Source organism: Telmatherina bonti (assembly GCF_933228915.1).
Source record: "Telmatherina bonti genome assembly, chromosome: 2".
In the NCBI taxonomy this organism is placed as follows: Eukaryota; Metazoa; Chordata; class Actinopteri; order Atheriniformes; family Telmatherinidae; genus Telmatherina; species Telmatherina bonti.
Genome location: NC_136620.1, coordinates 14,120,698 through 14,138,453, shown reverse-complemented (window position 1 = coordinate 14,138,453; position 17,756 = coordinate 14,120,698). Strand labels below are relative to the sequence as shown.

The 17,756-nt window shown below is 41.0% G+C and overlaps 1 protein-coding gene across 1 annotated transcript in view; it reads right to left on the bottom strand.

The window, feature by feature from the left end:
- The window catches only part of smpd3 (sphingomyelin phosphodiesterase 3), a gene marked incomplete at its 5' end in the record, with an annotated part of 39,978 nt that overhangs the window by 1,870 nt on the left and 20,352 nt on the right, over positions 1-17,756 (bottom strand). Inside the window, 5 exons of the mRNA XM_079255679.1 lie at positions 289-457; positions 736-799; positions 5,605-5,694; positions 7,365-7,526; positions 11,985-12,060. Of these exons, the coding sequence (XP_079111805.1) occupies positions 289-457; positions 736-799; positions 5,605-5,694; positions 7,365-7,526; positions 11,985-12,060 (561 nt within the window). The remainder of the gene's footprint in view (positions 1-288; positions 458-735; positions 800-5,604; positions 5,695-7,364; positions 7,527-11,984; positions 12,061-17,756) is intronic.

Sequence of the window (17,756 nt, the reverse complement as noted above, 5' to 3'; positions counted from 1 at the left end):
AGATGAAGGTGACGCATTTAGAGCTTCCTGGCTGAAGAACTACATGAAGAATTAAGAAACATTCCTGCATGCCCGTATTAAACATGTTTTCTCCACAGCTGAGCTCATCAGATCTTTTTTTCTTTTCTTTTCTTTTTAATAGAATTACTGAAAAAAAGTCTGTGTGAGTAAACTTCATCCAGTGTTCTGTGTGATAAATGCATGATGTTGATCCTGATCCAATCAGCCAATCAGCTGGTCTGTGAGCTTCTGAGCAGCCAGCATAGTCTGCAATCCTCTGAACCATACCAGTTTCCAGTCCTGCTGCAGGCCTTCATCGCTGTAGAGGATGTAGTCAATCCGCCGTCCATTGCCCTTCAGCGGGATCTTCCTCCCCTTCTGACTGCTGGCAGGACACTGGTTCTTACTGGGAGGAAACACCAGGTACTCCTTCCTGCCCTCCTCGTTCTCCATCAATCTACCAGCGACATATGCTGAAGTTTAGATGCAGACACTCTGCAGGACACGTCATGGTTCTGAATCCCATTCCTTATATTACCAGCTGTGTAACTAAACCAATCCTCTGAAATCCTCCAGTATGTACGAAGACATTCAGTTATTTATGAAAATTTTTCACATTTATAGGATTATGACAAACATTTTACGCACATATATTCGCTTGCATATACCATCGTCGTTAAACAGGTTCATGCAAGTCAATGCAGAGTTCCTCATCATAAAGAAAGACTGACTTACTTTTGTAAACTTTCAGGTGAGCTGACATCGTCGTCATAAAGGCCACTGGGATCCAGCAGAGTACCTGTCCAAAAAAAAACAAAAAACAAAAAACAAAAAAACCAAAAAGAAACATGTTGAACTTATTGATGAAAACACAATGAAAAAAACTGATGAACTCTTTACAGCTTTTCTCTGTCTTTTTCTCAGTTGTCAGCTGAGAGAAGAAGACATCTGGTGATGAGAGTCTTGGAACAAACACAACTTTTTTATACAGGTTGTTTATTGTATGAATGTTTTATCTCTGTGTGCACATCTGTTACACCTATGCCAATGTTGCAAGACGAATACATCTGACGAATACATCTGCTGTTACTCTTTTTCCCCTTCCTGATTAAAGATTTCTGGTAAGAAATTGGACCTGCCAGTGTACCTGATCACTTCCGTATTCATCTATGCGCACATCTGTCTGTTTACATGCTTTAGTAGTTAAATGGTGCTTTTTGTGAATCCCCACCTGATTTTATAAGCAGGAACATAATTAAGAAAGCAGCATCTTATTGGATGAATGTAATTGTACATCGCTGCAGCATTACTCAGAACCTGGTAGAACATTAACACAAGCAAAATAACACAAACCCCTAAATCTCACCGACAAAGTCAAATAAATGGAAGCAAAAGCCCGCGTATTTGGATGAATGTAATTGTAATTAGGTTCCAGGGATTTCCATCAGTAATGAAGGTAAAGTAAAATAAGCTGGTTAAGTTTTACTCCTGCTTTCTATGATTAAGTCATGGACAGTGTAAAAAAGAAAGGAAACTTTCCTTCACTTCTAAACCTTTATGTATCAGGATATATGTAATAAAAGAATCATCTGGAACACACCAGGTCTTAAAACTGTGTAAATTCAGGCTTAGATGCACAACAACACAAGTCATACTCCACTTTGTCATCAGTCATTTAACAAAAACTAAGCTTAAGTAAGAAATTAAGAAGGTAAATTGCAGTGTTGCATTTTAAATACACACTTTTTACTGGACATCATCAGTGTGAGAGCCAGTAAAAAGGCACAAGCTGGGGCACACATTAAGATCTGTGTTCACACAATGCCAAGGAGGACAGATATAATCAAATCAAATCAAATCAAATCAAATCAAATGAAAGATACTTTATTCATCCCCGAGGGGAAATTCAGAGTTAATAACTGCATGTCAATCTGGAAAGGGTCATAACATCGCTTCCAAAGTATTTGGAGTTCATCAGCATACAGTAAGAAAGACTATTTACAATCAGAAAACATCTGGAACACCTGCCAATCGACCGAGGAGAGAATGTCCCAGTAAGCTCAGCTCAATGTAAGACACGGCGGTACTCAGAGCAACAACAGAAAAACCCAAGAACTTCATGTTGGACTCGACAGGCCTCGGCTAGCGTGGTAAATGTGCTCATGATGAAACAACAAGAAAGAAACCAAATAAATTTAACCCATTGCAGGAGAAAGCCTCTTGGATACATTTGCAAAGTTGCATCTGAATAAAGCGGATCTGTTTTGGCCATAATGGACATCATCATTGTCATATTTGGTGAAAGCTCCAGCGTCCAGCCTCTTGCCTGATACTAGCCGGGATACGCTCCACGTCTCCGCGTGACTCCCCCTGCACTGGAATGAGCAGGTTCAGCCATTAGACAGACAGACGGATGTTTAGTCAAACAAAATGAAAGATTTCAGGACTTAAACTTCACATACTGTCAAACATGGTGGTGTTTACTTTGCATCTCCATGATCTAGACCGCTTGTAGCCCCTGAATGGATCATGACCTCCTTTTGGAGTCGCTGTGAGACCATCTGTCTGACAACTAGAGCTTGTTTGGACTTTGGTAATGCACCAAAAGCAATGATTCCAAACAAAGCAAATTTACAGCAAAATGTCTGAAAAATGACAGAAACCGTGTTTCTGGACCTCAACCAGAACCTTGTGAAAGATGTAGAGAAATGTTGCAAATCTCAAAGAAATCACGCAAAGTGTGAAGAGCAGTGGGAGAAAGTTCCTCCAGAACAAGATGAGAAACCTAGAAGGTCACATGGAAAAGATCTTACTTAAGTTACTCCTGCTAAACGTGGTTCTTTTTTACCTTAAAGTTTACATCTGGTATGGAGCAGATCTTATTTTTATTTACTTATCCTGCCATGACATGAAAAGTATCTTAGAATGTGGAGAACAGATTTTCTGTTTGATGCCGCCTGAGGTTTAGGTGTGCAGGAATAAAGGACGGAGCTTTTCTTTGCTCCAAATCCACAATCCACAGCTCAACCAGGTCCTTTCTTATTATCAAGTATCATCTCCACAGAAGCACATATATCAAATTTCCAAGTTCACTTGTTAAAATGAGTTTTTACACGACTCATTTCACAGGTACGTGGTGAATGAATTACCAGCCGAACGCCGGTGTTTGCCGGTTGCGTCCGCTGAGGGACTGTCAGCAACAGAAACGCTGTTCAGACGGTGTGAATTAGTGGGTGGCATGTGTGTGAGTGTTTTGTAGAGCTGACTGTCAAACAGCTGCTGCAGCACCAAACCATGTGTGTGACGTTTGATGCTCAGGTGTCTGAGGTTATTCAGAAGTTCCCTAAATCCCACAACTAATGTAGAACGACCCTGTTTTCAGAAATACTTAATAATAATTATAAATAAGAAACAAAAAGCTGAATGAAGATGAAATCTTGGTCCGAATCCAGTTTTACGACACATTAAAGTGGAACTATTATGTGTATTTCAGGCTAATTTATTTTTATTTCTGAGACCAGAAGGGCTGGGATTGATCGAGTTATTGTCACAAATGGCTTTATTTACTTCAGACCGACCCTCTCCGTAGGCTGTCAGATCAGCCTGCGGGCAAAACGAGTGGATTGAGACTCTTCCGCATTAAGCCCCGCCTCCCGCCACCGCGTTACATCGGGAGTGCGCACCGCAACTGCTTTCGCCGTCATTGTAACATCTCATAAACAGAAGGATTAGGCTCATATGAACTCAATAAAAAAAACAAACTACAATGTCAACACATAGCATACAGCCCTACATGTTGGAACCTGAATCAGACCCTGAAAACGAAGTGGAAAACAGCAACCCACAGCAAGGAATGCAGCAGGATGTCTCTCTTTGGTAAACTCACCAGCCATCGTTGGAAATAACTTTATCCCACGTTTTCCACCCGCCTGATGTATTTGTACATGCCCTTGTTAACCAGTAGAAGGTAACCAATCACCGAACCTTATCCCCCGGGACGTCACAAGGATTTCCGAGTAGAAAAAACTCTCTAAAATGACATGTTTTTTGTCGCCATGGAAACCGAACGGAGAGAGTGCTGGAACTCAAACTCAAACATGCATTTAAGTGATAAAAAACACAGTGCCGTTCACATGTCTGATGAGTATTCAACACTGTAACACTGTAGAAAGCTCAGAAAACTCCAAATACCATAATAGCACCCCTTTAAGAAACACTGAAACATTTACCTTCTTTTCATTTGCAGTTACACAACAGCAAACCATCTCTGCAGTCTCTTCATTAATCGAGTATCTGCTTAACAATCCTCCAAACACTATGGTGACCAGCTGTGGCCAGTACAGCTATTCTCAGCCAGGACACAGAGCGTATATCTCTGTCTTTACAACCTTCAGAGCAGAATCTGCTGCCATGCAGCAGCGAAATACAGCGAGCGAGAGATGAACACTGATGGATCCTTTAGACAATGAAACTGTGAGACCGTAGGCTGGATAATGTGGTTAAAAAGCTCCACATGAAGTGAACATCTCTCGGAAGTCACTCCAGTCTATTGACGAGTGCTGTGAGCTCTTATGAGAAGTGGGCGTCTGATGTGCAGAAGAGTTTTCAGAGCTGTCAGAGAATGGAAGGAAAGACGATGAGGTGTCGAGGCGGGAATGCTGGGCTGCAAAGAAAAGAGCTTCGTGGACCTCAGCCGGTCCAGGCTCGTGCCTCCTGACGCCACCTGGAAGCTGCACTAAATAAATGTTCCTTCACATCAGCTAACCGCGCTGGCTAAGGTAGAGGAGAGGCCGAGGTTACAGATCTCCACGGCCTTCAGATCGCTCATTCTGCCACCTGAATGTGAGCCTGAACGCACCATGGAAAGAAAATGGACATTTTTCTTTACAGAAATTTTTATTTTCACAGCTTCAGCTATCCATGAATTTTTATTTCAACCTCATTTCCCATCTAATTTCAGAGCAACACAAAGGCTTTCATATGAACAGGTTGTCTGGAGAGCCTTTAAAAACAGATGAAAAGCTGCATTTTTCTTTTAAATCTCATCATTTCATTCACTTACGCCTAATCTGTTTGGGTTAACCTTGGTAAAAAATTAGATAATCTTCCTCCTTGATCACTGATTCATTGATCCATTCCTGTAGTCTCGCCTTCTTCTTCCTCTCCTGACTGAAAACGGCCACATGCAGATCTGTTCTTCCATTTGCTGTGAAAAATATCCCCGTCCAAGCAAATAAGCCCTTTTTAAAGACAAGCCCTTTCACTCTATCCTGCCCACACTGTCCCTGAAATACCGCTGGCCTAAATAACGTCTCACATTCAGACCAAAACCCTCCAGTCCTTACGTCACTAATGCCGTGCATCAGCCCACTGTACTGGCTGTGTTTTAACTCGCGCAGTGGGAGCATCCTTATTTAGCCAGATTCTAGTCTCCTCCACTTCGTAGTAGCAACACCTGTGCTTCGGAGCGCTTGTGGTGTTTAGGAATATTTACTACAGTGTGTGTGTGTGTGTGTATTTGTGATGTCTGGCAAACCTCTGTACTAGACTGTGTGGATTTCTTTGTGTGTGTGTGTGTGTGTGTGTGTGTGTGTGTGTTCTTACCCAGAGCCCATGGTTTGTCCTCCCCTGGCCCCAGGCGACATGGGTCCTTGTACTGGGTAAAAAGTGCATGCTGCTGCTCCAGCTTGTCCTCTGGAAAAACACCAGTGTGCAGAGTTACACATCGCTGCAGCATTACTCAGAACCTGGTAGAACATTAACACAAGCAAAATAACACAAACCCCTAAATCTCACCGACAAAGTCAAATAAATGGAAGCAAAAGCCCGCGTATTTGGATGAATGTAACTGTAATTAGGTTCCAGGGATTTCCATCAGTAATGACGGTAAAGTAAAAGAAGCTGGGAAAGTTTTACTGACTAAGGTTAAATTGTTTCCTGGACAGTGTAAAAAAAAAAAAGAGGAAACTTTCCTTCACTTCTTTATGTATCAGGATATATGTAATAAAAGAATCATCTGGAACACATCTGGTCTTAAAACTGTTTAAATTCAGGCTTAGATGCACAACAACACAAGTCATACTCCACTTTGTCATCAGTCATTTAACAAAAACTAAGCTTAAGTGTAAAAAAACAAGTAAATATTTGCTATTTTACAGAAATTAAGAAGGTAAATAGCAGTGTTGCAACTCAAATACACACTTTTAACTGGACATCATCATTGTGAGTGCCTCCTCTAAAGCTTCAACTTAGGCTACGTTCAGACTGCAGGGCTTGCTGCTCATATCGGAGGTTTTTGAGAAATCCAAATTTTTTGAAAGTCCGTTCACATTTCCGATCAAATGCGACATGTATGTGATCTCCTGTATGGACCTCATGCGCGACAGAAGCGTCCCGCATGCGTAGAAGACACGGCGACGTGCAGTGAGCGTGCGTGTGACGTCTTTGTGTTTTCAGAAGTAAATACTGATGGCAGCAGAGCATTTGGTATTTTAAACGTTTTGTCCAACCGGAGCCACAACGTTGTGAATGGGTTCGTTTTAAGGAGACGTTTACGGAAGAGGAAAGTAAACGTTTTGGTCAAGGACTTTTGTGGAGCTGTGGCAGCAACAACTGTAGAGAGAAACGTTTTGGTACGGAGTCGCAGTCAGGATTGCTGGGAGAGTGATGTGAGCGTATTTACCGATAAAGAGTTCATAAACAACAAACGCAGAATAATGACGTCTGTCATATCCATATCCATATCCATAACATATCCAAGCGGCCTGGGTCGCATTCGAAAATATCAGATCTGTGTCGTTCAGACTGTTAAGAAAAGATCGGTTACAGGTCGCATAGGGGCAAAAACATTGGATTTAAGTCACTTCAGCCTGTAGTGTGAACGTAGCCTTAGTTTCTTACATTATGAAACTCTTTGTAATTCAGGTTTCCAGGCTCGATTTGACTGAGAATTGTGCAGGTGTGTGTGTGGGTGTGAGACTTTGTTTTTAAATGACTAAAATTTCCACCCAGTTGAAACACAACAAGCAGAACACTTTTGACACTTTTTGACTTGATGAATTTCCTGTGTTGAACTCAGCTGTGTTCTTCTTCAGAGAAATGACATTTTTTTACTTACTATAATATTAAATTTGAAAAAACAATCTATCATATTATACTTATGGAAAAAAAAGGGTCGGCTGTTCCTACACTGTAGCTTACCTCCAAGGCTTTATTATTAATGGGAAATACATTAATATCTTATGAGTTTCCAGTGTCAGAAAGCCGGCCTGCCAGCATGAGTCCTGCATCAGGCCGGCGGGTAGACTGATGATAAACGACATGTGGGTTTGGAAAGTATTGATTTAGCTTTGTAGACAGCATACCTGAAGAACAGTTGTCAAAATTGAGGTCTCCCAGGATGACATCGAAGGCCACAAGGTCTTCCAGCACCTTCTCACCTTCAGGTGGTTGGGATGAAGACTGGCGAAAGTCGGCCCCCCACTGGAGCAGGAGGTCTAGCTGCTCACAGCGAACTGATGCGTCGCCTGGACAAGAAGCACAAAAATGCAACATGTTTTTTTTTTTTTTTTCAGTCTAATTATCTGGATTGTAAGTTTTACTCATGATGTTCCTAATATTAGCAACATGGATCCCTTTTTTTTTCTTCTTATCGGTGTTGCATTGATTTGGCAGCGCTTGCATTTGTCTGCTGCCGCCAGTAAATCTGATAAATTGCCGTTAGTTATGCAGAGACGGGAGGTTAGCGCAGCGAGGCGGCAGGTGAGAGCATGCGAGGGAACAGATGAATAGTGGAGAGTGTGAGAAACAAAAGAGGTGTCAAGATATTGGAGGGTGAGTAGGTGGTTTTGGCTTTGATTACTCTCGGCTGCAACTCGAGAACATGTCATTTTTGTGTGTCTGAGTGTGTGTGTTTTGCTGATTTCTTTTTTTAAAAAAAAAAAAAAAGGGTGAAAAACTGGAGGATGTGGGGGCGTGTTTGCTGCATGTTTGCCTGTGTATGTGTGAAAGTGAAAAGTGTGAGCAGAAATTCGTATTTGTGCACATGTGAGGAAACAAATCTCTTGCTTTAAATGTCAGATGTATTTAAAGCTGACAAAATAAGTTAAAGATGCTCTGAAGACTTCAAATCCAGATGTTTGATCTCATTCCTGAGAGGATGATTCTCCTTCTCTTTGCTCCCAGCATCATAAACCTTTACTTCTGCTCACTGTTCTTTGTTTTATTAACTTTAAGCCTGTTTATGGGTTAAAAGAGTGTTTCTCAAACCTGGTCCTTGGGGAACCCCATTGCCTGGCATGTTTTTGATGTTTCTGTATTGCAGGTATCAGGAGGCTTGCAAAGAACTTGACAAGCAGCTCAATGAATCTGAATCAGGTGTCCCGGAGTTGGAAACATCTAAAACATGCAGATCAGAGGGGGGGTCCCCGAGCACCAGCGTGGAAAATCACAGGGTTTGAGGAAATACACACAAAGCAGGAGTTAAAAACATACCTTTTTTTGTTGGTTTTTTTTTCCAAGTAAAAGAATTTAATTGCTGACTTTTAATATCCAACTAAAAGAGCTGACAGATGTTTTGCACATGCTGATGTCATGTATCTGTAATGACAGACTGGATAGCATGGACTAGACATCTGGGGTTTCTCACATGTGTGTTAATGTGTGTTTTTTTTTAACATCTTTTAAAGGGTAATCTTGTAAAATGATCAGGTTGCATAAAGACTTTAGAAAATACACTGCATCATTTGTGTTGCGCACACACACACACACACACACACACACACACACACGCCTGTACTCTTTCAGCATTCAGTATGTTGCACATTGGTTATGTAACAGTGCTTCTTGCCAACAGCGCTGGACAATACTGGTCCAGAAAGTAAAAAATCCTGTCTGGCAGCTGTTCCAACCAGTAACCAAACCAGCTGAATGTAATCAGCTCCACTGCAAGGCAGACGAGTCTTCTGGTGAAAACACCTGTTCCAAATGCACAGGTCGGTCCAAAAACATGGCAGGACTTTTACTTTATGGCACCTGGATTACACACCTCTGCTTGCCAATAAATCCTATACCACTCTGGGGCCTTTTTATTTCCCCTTTAACTAGTGCCGCATTTGTCAGGGAATTGCATCTGTGGGGTGAACAGCAGGGTTCCACTCCGGAAGACTTTGCCAAATCTTCTCTGGCAATTCTAAACAGCTGATTCTGCTTGTGACTCTTGTTTGGTGTCATTTATTGGATTGGATGATTGAAGATAGCAGGAAAAGATCATTTTAAAACATTATTTTAACAATCTGGAGCCTCAGTACGTCCCTTTAAACCATGAGATCGTTTTTTTAAAGAGATTCCTGCTCAATATCAGTTTAATGCACACAATAAGTGATGCTTTCTTATAAATGATGAGGCTAAAAATGCAGAACCATACCAAATAAAACCTCCTCCTGTTAAACGACATAAAATAGCAGCAGATCCCATCACACAGCACGAGCACCAGGGATGTTAAAACACATTTTCTGATTGAGCCAGTGTTGTATTTGTTGCCGTAACATGTTAGCAGGTAGCCGGTGATACTGTCTTTGATTTTTCTTCTGTGCTTTAGAGACGACCATCATAAAGGTTTATGCTAGCTGGAATTTTAAGGGTAATTGTCATAATTTGGACTTTTTGTGTGTCTTTTGTTCTTGTTTCTTGTTTTATTTTGTAGATTTCTGTTTAACCTCTTTCTGTTTAACCTCTCCCGTTCATTACTTCACCTGGATTAATTTTAGTGTATCCATTAGACCTGTGTCTCGTTGTTTTCCCGTGTATTTATTCCCTTTGGTCTCCGTTTTAAAGTGCAGGTTCATTGTGTTGTGGGTTCCTGATGCATCCCTGTTCAGGTCTTCATCTGTGGTAAAAGCTGTTCCTGCATCTCATCTGCCTCCTGCCTCTCCATGCTTTTGGGTCCCCTCACCTCCCCAACCTTTTGGATGAAGGTGCACACATATCGATAACATATCTATCAAAGAAAGAAGTAAGCATTTTATAATTTTCCTGCTGCAAAATGGAAACAAAAACCCATTGATCTACAGCAGTGACACCAGTACAACATGCTGTGCAGATACATCTGATTTCACTTTTTGTTTGCTTAATATTCTGCTGATGGACGCCAAGTTGAACTTGTCAGTAATCCGCTCAAGAATTCAGTAGAAAATCAATCTATCTCAGACTCTTTTTAGAAGGAACTAAAGACGGTGGCGGAGTGGTTAGCACTGTGGCTGCACAGCAAGAAGGTTGCGCCTCGACTGGAGTTTGCATGTTCTCCCTGATATGCGTGGCTTCTCGCCAGCTTCCTCCCACCGCCCAAAACCATGCATGTTAGGTTAATTAGTTTCTCTAAATTGTCCCTAGGAGTGAGTGTAACCGTGAATGGTTGTCTCCAGGGGTGTAGTCCAGGGTATACGCGGGTATATGGAGTAGATCCACTTCTAACCCCCTGTGATGCTGCTTTTACAATTACAAACATCCCTACACATGTTCCTATGTCACCCAGCAGCTCAGATAAGGTTACCAGTATGCTACACTGGTGCAGTTCGCCATCATCTGCGTTAACTTCAGCCTGAACACAGACATTATACATATATATATATATATATATATATATATATATATATATATATATATATATATATATATATATATATATATATATATATATATGTGTGCCAGTACTGGTTTAGTTATTCCATAACTCTTCTTCCCTGAAACTGAAGAGCAGAAATGATGTGCCGATGAGCAGATATACCGATGGATTTATGTAGAGTAGTCCTACATGTCACTGTTTCTGAAACTGCGTTTTCTGGGCTATTTTTATTCTGGTTTTTGGTTTTTTTTTTTTAATAAAGGGCAAAAAATTTAGAGTCTATCCACTTGTTGAGGGACCACTACACCACTGTTTGTCTCTCTCTGTGATGGACTGGTGAGCTGTCCAGGGTTGCACCTGCCTCTTGCACAGTGATTGCTGGGATAGGCTCCAGCTCCCCCGCAACACTTCAGATTCAGAAAAGGACTGACTGATTGACACAACATGTCACAATATGTCCAAAGTCTAAATAACAAACAATCTGTTAATCTGCTGACTAAAGACCCAACAACACACTGAAATCTCAACCTTCAGCTACATGATTACACTTTACAAGCAGCTTATTCAGCAACGGCAGTCGTGGTTTCCATTTCCATCAGAACTCACGCACAAAAAAACTTTCATTTCTCTTTCATGTCATCAACGGGAATCCCACTTGTTGGATCACTCTGGGTCCAACACACTTGCAGGTTTTTAGGATGAACAATAGGATACATGCCTGACTCACCGGTACAAAAAGTAAACTGAGTTAAAAGAAAAGCAGGTGATGCATTCGCAGGTTGAGTTTATGTTTAGCTATGTCGTCAGTTCCTCTGAATCCTGAATCTTGAACTCATGTCTTCTTTACAACTCCATGTACTTAGAAAAGAATCAGGTCTCTGCTCTCTTCCTTCCTTTTCTTTCCCTGTTCTCCCTTGCTTACCCACACATCCCACCCCCCTCACCTCCAAGGGCTTTATCTTTGATGTATCTTTAGAAGCAGCCCTGGCACTGCTATATTTAGACCTGCAAAAAGCGTAGGAGAAGCCCAGAATAGCAGGCAATAAGGGGGGGGATGTGTCTTTGGTAAAAAATGAGGGTGGCATCGACCGGAGGCTTTAAATAGGGCTGTGACGCCTCAAACAGCTTGAGGCAGTCACTATGGGAACGGCAGAAGAAGGAACGCTCAGGTTTTGATCCGCTCATTTATCCACGTATCTGGACATGGAGGTGCACACAAATAGAGACAGTCACACACAAAAATGAGATGTTTTCCACCCTCAGACCAAAACAACCCTGACAGGTGGAAAACAGATTCACAGAAACCTTTTAAAGACTTCAGTTTGGCCGGTTAACGCACAGACAGAAACAACAGAGTCTGTACCTTCTATGGCGTGGAGGTGTGTGCACGTGAGGTATCCCACAACTCTTTGCTCCTGATGAGAGGTGCCCACGTGAACCTGTGGGGACCAGAGACGAACATTATGTCACTCTGCTGTGTTCATAAGAGCAACATGAAAGCCCATTTAATGAGGGCGTTTGCATAAATCATGACCAGGTAACAAAATGAGACGAGCGGAAACCTGCTGATCCTGCGGGAAAAGTCATCATTAACGCAATCATTTCATCTAGGAGCGGGGCGGAGTTACAGATGCAGAGAACTGATGTATAACATTTTCATATGTAATCTCTAAATCAATACAAATATCTCAGCATACATCATTGCCAATAATTTTGCTTGGATTCTGGTGCAAATGGAAGAAGATGCTAACATGGGCACAAATGATGGCCTGACTTCAACACAAGAGCTCTGCTTTAATGCTTTTGCTTTCACAGCAAATATTTAACTGTTTGATTTTATGGTCTATAAAAGAATTAAAAACAGTACAACAATGTTCCTTTGTTGTGGATACGAAAGGTCTGAAAGTATCTCACTGGGTTCACTGTTGATATTTGCAGTGGATTCTCCCAGTTCATCCCAGCTCAAACCAGACTAGTCTGCTTTACCTCCACCAAAAGTCCCGTTGACATGATGCTCACTCAAAATAGAAAATTAAACTCTTATTTTTTATTTTTGGTTGAATGTGTGCAAAGTCACCAATCAGAGCACAGAAAGCTGAACCCATCTTGGTTCTTTTGGCAAAGCCAAGCTTCGCAACGGAAACAACCGCGCAGAAAACTTCAACAACTGCCTAAAGAGATGGATAGAAATTATTCAGAGTTATGAGGAATAAGTGGGAGTTATAAGTGCAGAAGAAGCATATGGGCCAGTAAAAGAGTCACTACAGTATCAGGGTCCCAAAAGAAGCTAATTAGAGATGTAAAAATGTGGAAAATCCGCAACACTGGAGTCAGCTCAACGTTAAAATACACTGTAAGCTTGGCTGCACCGTTTATATCAATAAATCTGTTGTGGTGGACTGACTGGCTAAAAATTCTGCTACACAGTGACAGTAAAAGAAACAAATCAAACAGGGATGGTTGTAAAGCTGAACTGGTCATTAACATTTTTCCACCATGAGCAACTATACAGCAATATGCAACAAATGGTATCACATCTGCATCATGCTTCTGAACTGTGAAACAAGGACTAATAAAAATGCAACTGATGGTGAAAAATCTGGCAAGATCATTCAAAAACGTTGTCAGATTACATTTTCCACAAATCAAAATTCTTTAATATGGAACAGAGTTTCACAGTTAAGGTTTTTTTTTATCACCTACGAACAATGAAAATGTTGTTCTATGAATGTTATTATAATTCACTGTGTCTTTGTACCTCAAATGTGCACGCTGCATTGATTGTCAGCAAGAAATCCATTTTAAACAAGCATATAGTTCATCAATTCAATTTTTATGTTTATAAATAGTAATTTGAAGCAACTTGTGTAGAAAGTGATTATCATGTACAGCAATTACATGTAATGTGGACTTTTATGACATGAAGACTTCATAACCTTGGAGACTACATCACTGATTTAGTAGTCATTGCTATCTTTAAAGCGCCTTTATGAAAGAAACGTGTCGTAACAGTGTGACTGAGAGCTGGAGGGTGCGGCTCCATCCTCATTTCCAGTATCTGCTGAAGAAGTGCTTTTTCAACTGAGACAGGAAGTCATCTTCACAATTATCTTCTGTGAGACGAGTAAAGCCATACAAACATGCATTATAGTTTCACTCCACTCGCAACTGGAAAGCACACGGCCACCAGTTAACTCCCATTTGATACAGTAAGCTGCTTGTGCGGCTGACAGATCCTCTCCAGAAGTCTGGACTTTGGAGGATAGTTGTGTTCTCTCATGCAGCTAGCCCAGAACATTAGAAAAAATCAAAACCAACTCCCTCATAATGTTCCCGTTCCAGTATCTACATATTTATGATTTATATGGAAATGGACTCGGTTTGTTTGCAGTTCTTTCCCTCTGCGCTGATTGCGCTCTGATAGCTGATCTAATCACCGGCTGCTGCAGGTGGAACATTTGCAGGTATTTTGTAGCAGCTGACTGACGCTGCTAAAAAAAAAAAAAAAAAAAAAGAAAAGAAAAGAAAAGAGCCAGAACGCAACAACATTAGCTGGAAAAGCTGTTTTCTGAGAGCCTTGTAGTCCCATCTCCAACATACAGTTGTGCTGCACTTCAGACAGATGTGGAAAAGCATAAGCATCTGAATTATAAATATACTAAACAGCATGCTTTCAATAAATCATTCTCTAAGTACGTTTATGCCACCATATTTATAAAGTACTTTCACATTACAGAGATCTGTCTTTAAAGCATGTCATCCAGTTTATTGTATTTCCTTGAACTGAATTTAGTGCTTATGAAATCATAGTTTTATGCGTGGATCAGTTCATAAACAGGCAAACTGTTTCATGTGCAAATGGAGTGGTACCATGTTAGTTTTAGGTACTTCACACAATTTGGGTCATAAGAGCGCCTGGTGCAGATGGCCTAATGTAAATGTAAATGGTTCCAACTCAACGGAACAATGAAGCTCTGCTGTTTTTATCTCTCTAGGAAAGTTGGATACCATTATGCAGTTTTATTTTGAGGTGAGACTAAATGTAACTAGCCTGTGCTTACTCACAGGTTCATTACAGGATTTTCTACAACAGTTAGATCATTGCTAGTTTTGTCATGTAAATTTTGATGTGCTGAATCCATAGACTGTATATAAAAAGATGGACCTAGCCTCCGTGACGCCACCCATAGGTTTCTGAAGAACTGAATTGAAGCTCGGTGGGCAGTTCATAGCGTCGCCATTTTGGTAGGGACATGCATGTTGCCTCGCCCGGAAAATACAAATATGGGCAAAGAGGTGGAGCTGAGAGGGGGGCTTTGAGCATATTGGTGGATGATTGACAACGAGCAAACTCCGAGCTTTCTGTAGCTAAGAGCTAACCGAGCTAACCCCGACATAACAGGAGTTAACCAGCTAACAGAGGTAAGCGGGCTAAAGCTAAGTCACGTTGTTAATCGGCTAAAAACCGCGATTGTTCTATGTTCTTCTGACTTGAAGGGGGAGATTGGGTACCTGTCTATCAAAAGGACACGCCCTTAAATGTACCCAACTTTGAGATTAAATTACTTCTAAACGGAGGAGTTAAAAAAAAAAAAAAAAAATCACTCTTCCACAATTGTCATGAAGGTAAACCTGACCTATTGAGTCAAAAATGGATTTTTGAACCAGGCTCTAAACATGTTTATTTCTGCTGTGAAGTTGGTCTTTTTAACATGGGAGTCTATGGGGACTTGCTCTGTTTTGCAGCCAGCCCCTAGTGGATGAAGGGGGAAGTGCAGTTTTATGCACTTCTGCATAGGCTTCACTTTTAACCACCGGAGGCTCCGTCCATCTTTCATATACGGTCTATGGCTAATTCACAAAAGACTGATGGAAACAACATTTGTAACAAATATTAAATCAAGAAAATTTAAGCCTCACTTTCTGTGAGCCTTGAAAACAGTCCTTTATTTGGAATTCTGTGCAAAGTAATATATACTAACATCATGTTTACATTTTCACTTTGTACATGCTAGCTTGCTGACATTAACATTTAGTGCAAAGCACAATTTTGCTTAATTACAGTCTTACAGAAATGTTTTAATCATCACCAGCAGCCTTCTGGGTCTGTTTTACTGTAAATATTATCTTAACATAAGAAAATAAGCAGCAAAAAGTCCTTGTCTTGCATAAAAATAGTGCTGATCACTATTTGATCAGCACCCACTCGCCCTAACAACAGCACTCCTGACATTGTGTGCAGCATTATGAATGGTCTGCATGGTCTCAGGGGCACGACATATTTTTTTTTATCAGCAAGAAAAGATACACAAGAGGCATTTTTTTTCTTTAACTAATACTACAATGGTTCTTTCTACAAAACAAAGCAAAGTCACTTGAATGGATGAAAAAGTACAATGTGTTTCAAGTGTCATTTGAAACATTTAGCAACTTGACGGAGGTGATTCAAGCAGTTTGAGGAAAACATGCTGCTCAGGATATTATTTTTTTCTACATCACCACCACAACAGTTTATACATTTTTTAGTACCTCTTGCAGACCTCAGTTCTCCACTACATACGCTGTAGGTATAGTGAGCAAAGCTGCTACAAAAAAAGATCACTCAATGTTTAATCAGACACCTTCAGCATCAGTGTTGAGGAGTCCTCAAGGACAGGCAGGCTGTGGCTGGCAGATCTGAAGTGTTGGTGGGTGGATGCAGACTGATGATGATGAGGAGCGATAAAGGGTTGAAGAGAAAAGGGAGATGGTGATTGTGGGGTTGTTAGCTTAAAGTGTGAAGACGTCTGGTTGGAGAGGATCTATTATAAAGTGACTAGATTCCTGTTGGAGGTCACAGCTAAGAGACGATTCTAAACAAGCATCTGAGACGGTGAATTGATCTCAATGCGCCTCCAGCTTCATAATCAAAGAGAGATTTTTGTAAATCTGTAGAGCTGATCATCAGTTGTCTGTTTAGGTATAAAAAGTAAGGACAGGCTGTTGTGATCCAGTAAACATGCAACACTGCTGCTCTGAAAGCCTCACTCCATTTCAAGGTTTTAGGTTTGAACAATCAAATTCATTTTGATTTGAAATGTTACTTTTCTCACTAAATATTTTTACTTTTATATTTCTGTAATTACCATCTGGTCTCTTTTTGTGTTGTGTTACTGACTGTATTCAGTCAAAATACTTGTATGTACGTTGGGAAAAGGTTTCTGCAGCTCTCTTGTCCATGTGCATCATTCCCCTGCAGCCTTCATTAATGTAATTCATATAAAGCAGGTGAGCCCAAGTCCGGTCCTTGAGGTCTACTATCCTGCGGGTTTGAGGGCACATTCACATCAGCCTTTTTGATTCAAATTCGATTCCGTTTGCTTAGATAGTCCACTTTGTTTGTGAAGCTGCAAATGCGCCAAATGAATTCTGATTCGGACCGCCTACAAACGCAGATCTTGGCCTGTTCCAAGTGGACCAAATACAGGAAGCAGACTACAAAAAGAAAAACTCACTTCCTGCGCTAGCATTGCATTGTGGTTAAATAGATAGTGATCACATTAAGAGTCCTCTGCCTTGTGTGTTGTTCACACTGCGCCCATTGCTGCAGCGTAGTTATGCAGTTTCCATACATTAGACAAGAAAAAAAAAACAAAAACAGCGATATTTTAGTGCCCCATGTTTAGCTCGCAATTGGTGGAAATGGATTTTTCTCCTTCACGCGGGTCTTGTCCTCTTTTGCTAAATGCTAGTGCAGCGCCACCTTTTGGGGGAATGGGGATATATTATTGGTTTGGAGTGTTTGACCAAAGTGCAGCGTGAATGTGATCTTGGACTGCATGGGCACACCCCCCTACAACTGAGCTAAGTCCCCAATCGGACCGAGTCCAGCGGACTATCCTGATGTAAAGAATAAACTAAGTGAGTCGTTACCAGGTCTCTGCAGACTGAAAGACATGTGGATGAGGGAATTTAGCCATTTGATTCAGAAGAAATGCATGTAAATGTTACAGGATAAGAATTACGAGGACCGGATTTGTGCACCCCTGTTACATCTCGGAACTATGAGGACCTGGATTTTGACAGCTTTGTGTGGTATTTGACAAAATCAAAGGTCCAGATTTCTATTGATAACTTTTCTAAGATGACTGTTTGG